This window comes from Sinocyclocheilus rhinocerous, unplaced genomic scaffold, assembly GCF_001515625.1.
Source record: "Sinocyclocheilus rhinocerous isolate Xijiao unplaced genomic scaffold, SAMN03320098_v1.1 scaffold705, whole genome shotgun sequence".
Classification (NCBI taxonomy): domain Eukaryota; kingdom Metazoa; phylum Chordata; class Actinopteri; order Cypriniformes; family Cyprinidae; genus Sinocyclocheilus; species Sinocyclocheilus rhinocerous.
This window is the reverse complement of record NW_015630576.1, coordinates 1079656-1087592: the sequence shown is the minus strand read 5'-3', so window position 1 is coordinate 1087592 and position 7937 is coordinate 1079656. Positions and strand designations below refer to the sequence as shown.

The window sequence follows — 7937 nt, the reverse complement described above, 5'->3', positions numbered from 1 at the left end:
CTTTCAGATCTTCTTTATGCACCAAGAGCTTGTAACACTCTAAAGAGAAAGGAAAAATTGAAATCGCATCATATGACTCCTTTAATGTAAATATGTTGATAGCATTATAAGTGGACCTCAGAGAACAGTACAAAAACAAAGGCAGTTCATGACACCTTTAAAGTCAGCATGAACGCTTTAGTGACCACAGGACTCTCTCCTCGGTTGAACACGGCTCGTATCTGATTGCACTCTGTCATGCTAGTAAGCAGCTTTCACCATGACACTCATCTACTTACTGACAGACACTGATGTCATTTTATCCTGTTTGTTGACATGAGATGCTAAACATGAAACTAGAGCAGAGAAATACACAAAGTCTGTCTTGCAGCTAATACATAACACTGATCCCATGATAATACCTATCTAGGTGGCTTCCATCTCTCATGCATTGCTTTAATAAATACGTATTTGCCAGTCAACTTCCTTGACTCGTGTGATCAGAATGTGCCCCGTCCAGCGGTAAACCCAATCTCAGCGATGTGGTGCTTGTTAACCTGGCCTATGTGTCGGATGTGGACGTCATCAGTGACCGCGCTGAAACTCCTCCCACTTTAGCGTCTCTCAATTTTAACAAGGTAAGCTCAAATGATGACCTATTCCATGTGCGTGTTGTTTATTTTTAATATCTTGACTTTCTATTTCTTCATCCCTGTGCAGCTTGTAAATCGAGCACGGGCGGAAAAGGAAGACAAGTTGTCGCAAGCTTATGCAGTTAGTGCTGGTGTATCTGTAGAGGGCCAACAGCTGTTCCAGACCATTCATAAAACGTAAGTGATGGGAGTGTTGAAATGCTTATCTTTGGGTTAGAGCTCTTTAATAAGTGCTATTGTGGATGAAATGTTTAACGTGATTATATCAAACAGAATGAAAAGTTCACCTTCTTCCTCCTCGTCTTCACCCGCAGCATCAAAGACTGCAGATGGCAGGAGAAAAACATCATAGTGATGGATGATGTGGTCATCAGTCCGCCATACCAAGTGGACAACTGTAAAGGCAAAGATGGCAGCGCTTTGAGCCACGTGCGGAAAATCGTAAGTCGTCTCAACTCTGTTCTACACTAGTGAGGTCTGTAAGATTTTTTTTTCTTTTCTTTTTTTTTTTTTGAAAGAAATTATTTTTTTATTCAGCAAGGGTGCATGCAACTGATTATAAAACAGATAGTTCCAGTCCTTGATTCTGACTGGTTGAGCTGCGTTCGAAGCTGTTGTAAATTACTCTACAAACCTACACCTTTGTTTACGTCTGTTGTTGCTCGGCAACCACTTTGTTGCAACCACAACCGTTTCTGAGGAACTACAAAGTTTGGCGGAAGAATAATGTTTTTATTAATATCATTACTTTTTATTTGCTTTGTTTTACTTTGTGAAACCTTGCTACATATATGGTATAACCGCTTTATAAAAGCAATAAGCCCCATGAAGCCATGGTTTACAGTGAATTTATGCACGACGCGAAGCGGAAGCGGCTTCTTGGGGCTTATTGCTTTATTCTATTCCATCAAAGAATCCTTGTGGAAAAAATGTATCACTAAATATTAAGCAGTTGTTTTAAACTGTGGTAAAATAAGAAATGTTACTTGAGCACCAAATCAGCATATTAGAATGATTTTTGCCAGTACAGGAATAAAATACATTCATAATGTATTTTATATTAAGCAGCTGTTTTATTTTTATAAATAAAACAGCTGATTAATATTTTTTTATTATTTCTATATTATTATTTATTTTAAGCAGCTGTTCTAAACTGTGATAAAATAAGAAATGTTACTTGAGCACCAAATCAGCATATTAGAATGATTTTTGCCAGTACAGGAATAAATTAAATTATAAAATACATTTATAATTTTTTTTCCAATTTAATCATACTTCTCAATATTAGTTGTACTGTATTTGTATTTTGATCAAATAAATCCAGCCTTTGAGAGCGTGAGAGACTTCTTTCAACAATTTTTAAAAAATCTTACCTGGCCCAAACTTTTGAACATTAGTGTACAAAAATGAAAATAAAAAATCATCTTTAGTGAGCTTCAGCCCATGAATTTAAGTCTATAATATCTAGATACTAGTGTAGTACTTAAAGTTATCTTTGATGTTAATTTTAACTCTTGCCAACTTTTATCAGATGTCTGCACATAAAATGTATTGCTTTTCTCTAAAATATAATTTCAGAAATATTTATTCATCTGCACAAAAATATTCATTTTGTCAAGTTGGTAGCTTTTTATTACATACTTTTATTTCCTTTTCAATGTAACTAAAATGGTTATTCTGTTTGCTTGGGTATTATTTACATTTAAAGACTACTGCCTTAAAATTAACTCCAATAAACTACTGTTATTGGAGTCCTTAATGTTGGAGAAATTAGCTTTTCATTTGAAAATAAAAAATGTACCGGTATTATTTGCCTCAGGATTTTGTAATATAGACGCACAACTTGCAAGCTTTAATTTCAGTTCCACGCAAATGACAGATGGCCAAAACATTTACTATTAATATGAATTGATATAATGTCTTTGTTGTTTTGGTGTTTTGCTGTGCTAACCTTTGTGCTCTCTGTCCACAGGTGGAGAAACATTTTCGAGATATGGAGAGCCAAAAATCAGTGCAGCATTCACAGCAAGCTCAACAAACACAGAAAGACTCTGCTTTATCATCATGAGCCCAGGCTCAGAGAGGGAACATTATGCTGACAAAGGAAGTGTTGTGTGTTTTAAATTAATAATATTTTCTGATGTTTTTTGTTTTTGTTTTTTTTAACCAATCGCCAGACAAAGGTTGAGATAGCTGATACTCAGCGTTTTGAGCAGGGATGACAGTCCTACACATCTGAAGAGAAAAACTGCTTCCACTGACAAAAGTAGAGTGCTGTCTTAGAATATCATGTCATGTAGAAAACATTTGACATCCCTTCCAACATCACTCACCCCCCAATCCCACCCTGTTGGATCTCCTTGTTTTTTCCCTCCTGTCATCAAATAACCCACTTGTTCATTTCATCTTGCTTGGATAGCCAACAAAGAAATCACATTTTCTCTTCTAATCCATAATCTTCCTTTCTACCACTATAAAATGTGGCACTAAGTGTGTGAGGGTAGAACAAAAACTATTTTCCTAAGTTATAAAGCCTTTCAGACTAGATAAATACAGTTTGATTTCCTTAGTGCACTAGTGGGTTTATTTTTAGTTTTTAGTTTTAGATTGACTGAGAGCTGAAGGTGGAGTAAGGGGAAATTGAACTGCACTTAGCATCTACCCAACATCTCATTTTCCCAAACATTTTTTTAATATAAAACTCCCTTGTTTTACTTTTAAATGTCACTTTTTAAGTGACAGACGAAGGAGTAACACTCAAGTACTGTAAGCATCCTTTCAGTTTACGTGTAATATATTATGTTGTTTTTTTCCTTCCATATTTGGTCCTTGCCATTTTGAATACCTCTTCCATAGTGGGACCATTTTCTATGATGCAATGTTTGTATTATTGTTATTATTTCCGAGCACATCCAAACTGGAAGGGTACATGCAGTGACTCGCGTTTCTTCGTTATTGCAGCTTCGGTATGTTTCGGCGTTAGACGACTCATATCTTGCTCATCTCTCGCGACAGGACTGATCTCTTTTCTGAACGGGAATATTTGTAATCACCTTTTTGGGAAAAGGAAATGGTAAAGCGATATCTTGCCATGTTAAGAGACTGGGACAGGGGGGACGGGCAGCACTGGCTCAAAGCCGAAGTCCTCCCGGTCCCAGCCTCGTGAACCTTGTAGCCTGATGGAGGCTCTAGCAGTGGCGCCAAGCTGTGACGGGCATATCCGCGTTGCATACCAGTTTATGGCGCTGTGTGTTAACGGGGTTGCTGTTCGCCTATAGGTTTCTTTCGCAGTATTTTATTTTTAAACAGTAATGAAGAAATAAAAAAGAGAAAAATCTCACTTGTACGAGTGTTTAATCATTTATATTTTAGAATATTTGCTTAATAGGAGATATGTAGCTATATATACCGTGTGTGTACCACAAAACCAGTCATATGGTCAGTTTTAAATTGAGATTTATACCTCACCTAAAAGCTGAATAAATAAGCTTTCCATTGATGTATGGTTTGTTAGGATATGACGATATTTGGTCGAGATACAACTATTTGAAAATCTGGAACGAGGTGAGGTGCAAAAAAAAATCAAAATACTGAGAAAATCGCCTTTAAAGTTATCCAAATGAAGTCCTTAGCAATGCATATTACTAATCAAATTAAGTTTTGATATATTTACGGTAGGAACTTTACAAAATATCTTCATGGAACACGATCTTTACTTAATATCCTAATTATTTTTGGCATAAACGAAAAATCGATCATTTTGAACCCATACAATGTATTGTTGGCTATTGCTGCAAAAAAATACCTGAGCTACTTATGACTGGTTTTGTGCTCCAAGGTCACATAATACAAATACAGTGGTGGCCAAAATTATTAGAACACTAATATTTTTACCAGCTAAAAATGGTTTTAAGTCAGTTATGTCTATCTTTTGCTGTAGTGTCAGTATAAATATCAGTTTACATTCCTAAACATTCATTTAGCCATTAATTGTAATAATCCAGTGAGATTTTTGTTTGCACAAGGAGTCTGATAACAGCCAGTGCTCCACACACAGATCTGATCTGATCATCATCAGTCTGTCCTACCTGCAAAGCTACTATATTTCTTAGTTACTGACACTAGATAAAAATAGCTGACTTAAAACCATTTGTTTAGCTGGTGAAAATACTAGTTTTCTAAGACTTTTGGCCACCACTGTATATAATTAAAATGGTATATCCTAGTCAACATGGTCACATAGAGGGTGCAGAAAAAGTTAGTGATTCATTTTGTCAGGCAATCAAAGGGGATCCCTTGCCATTGTTTAATGAGTTTGAATGAGTATTTACAGCCTTGACTGGAATGAATCATTGATGCTAAAGTTTTTCCATTATTCACGTACAAACGTATGCATTATTTAATCACGCATCATCTCGTGTTTCTGCCCCTGACCCCCGTCGCACATCAAGGTTATTAGGACACCGTGTTGGGCCACTTTAGTTTGCAGTGAAGGTGAGCACGTTGGCATAAGTTTAGCAGTGAGATATGGCACGTTCACTCAGATGTAGCAATTGTCTACCTTTTATTTATTTATTTATTTAGTTATTTATTTATTCATTCTTCAAGAAGTAAAACACAAAAAATAAATGTCCGAAAGCTAGGCACTGTCTGTCAGTCTCAGTCAAGATTCAGTGGTATTTTATTTTTTATGGACATACAATAAATGACGACTGAGGCTGCCATTCTGTTGGTATTTAATAACATGTAGATCTATACGTCTATAAATATTGTAAATAATGACATTTTTCATTTTGGGCGTGCTGTTCCTTTAAGTTGCTATATTAGGCGGCCCGATTTAAAATGGTTAAAGTTTCATAATAAGGTAAACATTGAAATCAGTTCGTAATCCGCGCACTTGAGACGGAGTTCCGGGGATACGGTAGTAATTCATTTTGTAATAAATGTATTGGATGAGACTTGAGGCGGGGTGGTATTGACGACATATTTCTAAATTTAGACAATAGTGCGTAATTCAATCGCATTGGAGTTTCATCAAAGGTAAAAAAGGAAAATAATACAAGGGTAATACAAGGATAGTCGAGGTTTAGGCCTAATGCGTGTTGGATTATGACCAAATGTGACAGCCGCATTTCTGAGCGCACGAAGAGTCGGATCTTTTTAATAAATCTTGAACCGATTCACTTAACCCGTTCATAAAATACATGATAAGCTACATATAACAAGGTCTGGAAATGTTTCTATGACATTTTATCGAAGCAAATGGAAAACAATTAATTGTAATAAATTTAAAAATACCTTATTTATTACCAAGCAAAACAGATGGTTCATTATTTTTGTACAATTTAGGCTAATGTAAATTAATGTTCTAATTTTTTTGTTTAGCTGAATCCTGTCTTCAGCCAACTGAACCGTCACAAAATAAATAATAATAAACAACATGTAGGCTAGGCCTACTACATACATGCAATTTTGTGGAGTGTTTTGGAGCGTGCATTAGTTCTTTTTATATGATTACCATAGACTGATTTTTTTAACCTGTTCTTTGAAACATGTTTGAAAGAGCCGATTCGCGGAAATGAGTCTTCCCATCACTAGTGCGCTGCGCATCTTGGTGTGGAGCCGGACTGAATAACTGAGAAATCAGACTGTTGTTATTGACTACCACGTTTTTCTGTATATTTAGTGGAGGAAAGGAATAAAACAATACCTTTTCAACGACTCGATTTTCGCATTCAATGTACTAGGCTACTAGTAGTAGCCTACTGTTTTAATTTCCCCTTGGCAAAGACAGTAAGTTCTCCTCTACTTTCTTGTATCTGTGTTATTGCGTGTGTGAGAGTGAAAAAAAAAAAAGAAATTGAGTCGCACTGCGAATATTCTGCTCATCTGTAAAAGTCTGTTTTGCCGTCTCGACACAGAAACATTTAATAGAAACTGTATGCGTTTATCACAGGGATCTGGTTCCTCTCCCGTAGAAAGCTGAGGATCGGTTAATCGCCGCATGAAGAGTCCTAGACAACAATTTGGCGCTCTGCAGAGAGCTCCTGTTAGCTCTCTTGAAGCTGTAATCACATCATGTTGATGCTGTCCATCGCGTTGTTTTTACTCTTTCTGTCTCCATCGAGGAGCTCAAGACTGTGTAGTCACCTCTGCCGGTGCTATGTACACTCAGACCTGGTGGACTGCCAAGCCAGAGGTTTTGAGGATGTCCCACATGGACTTCCCCATGGCACCTGGCTCCTAGACCTGGGAGGAAACAAGCTCTTCAAACACAGGTAAGATCACTTAGGCTATTCCAGGGGTGCACAATCCTGTGTCCTGGAGATCTACCTTCCTTGCAAAGTTACCTAATCAAAGTATCCTAACCAAATGCGCCTGAACCAGCAATTTAAAGGGATAGTTCACCTAAAAAATATGAATATTTGCTGAAAAAAAATAGTTTTTTCTTCATCGGAACAGATTTGGATAAATTTTGCATTACATCAATTGTTCACCAGTTGATCCTCTGCAGTGAATGGGTGCCGTCAGAATGAGAGTCCAAACAGCTGATAAAAACATCACAATAATCCACAAGTAATCCACACGACTCGATTCCATGTTATGTGAAGCAAAAAACTGTGTGTTTGTAAGAAACAAATCCATCATGAAGATGATTTTAACTTCAGATATGAGTCCTCTATCCATAATATTGCTTTCTCCTGGGGAAAAAAAGTTATCTTTTTTTAATTAGGAGAGAAATATGCACAGATCAAGCACTGTTTACAAGTGAAAACTGTCTAAAGCAGCTCTAAACAAATTTGATGGATTTTGAGAGGACAAGGGATGGACTATTGCACTGGAGGAAACGTTATTATGGATTATGGACTAGTTTGGATGATGGATTAGGGTCGTGTGGATTATTGTGATGTTTTTATCAGCTGTTTGGACTCTAATTTTTACGGCACCCATTCACTGCAGAGGATCCATTGCTGAGCAACTGATGTAATGCTAAATTTATCCAAATCTGTTCCAATGAAGAAACAAACTCATCTACATCGTTGAAGGCCTGAGGGTGAGTAATTTTTGGTAAATTAATTAGTAAATTTTAAATAAATGTTTTAGTAAAGTAGTTCATTTTAGAGGGAACTATTACTTTAAGAGAGAGTTGGCAATGCAGGAACTCTGCAGGAAGTTAGATCTCAACAGAATTGGACACATCTGATTTATTCAATCCACATAATTTATTTTGGATGATGGATTAGGGTCGTGTGGATTTTTGTGATGTTTTTATCAGATGTTTGGACTCTAATTTTGTCGGCACCC

The 7937-nt window shown here is 36.6% G+C and overlaps 2 protein-coding genes across 2 annotated transcripts in view; both read left to right on the top strand.

The window, feature by feature from the left end:
• Positions 1-3948, top strand: part of lsm12a (LSM12 homolog a) — a 7353-nt gene extending 3405 nt beyond the window's left edge. Inside the window, exons 2-5 of the mRNA XM_016553120.1 lie at positions 484-617; positions 700-809; positions 947-1073; positions 2605-3948. Of these exons, the coding sequence (XP_016408606.1) occupies positions 484-617; positions 700-809; positions 947-1073; positions 2605-2700 (467 nt within the window). The 3' untranslated portion in view covers positions 2701-3948. The remainder of the gene's footprint in view (positions 1-483; positions 618-699; positions 810-946; positions 1074-2604) is intronic.
• Positions 3949-6210: 2262 nt separating this feature from the next.
• Positions 6211-7937, top strand: part of LOC107740660 (leucine-rich repeat-containing protein 24-like) — a 16288-nt gene continuing 14561 nt past the window's right edge. The window contains exons 1-2 of the mRNA XM_016553166.1: positions 6211-6248; positions 6880-6910. Coding sequence (XP_016408652.1) covers positions 6211-6248; positions 6880-6910 — 69 coding nt within the window. The remainder of the gene's footprint in view (positions 6249-6879; positions 6911-7937) is intronic.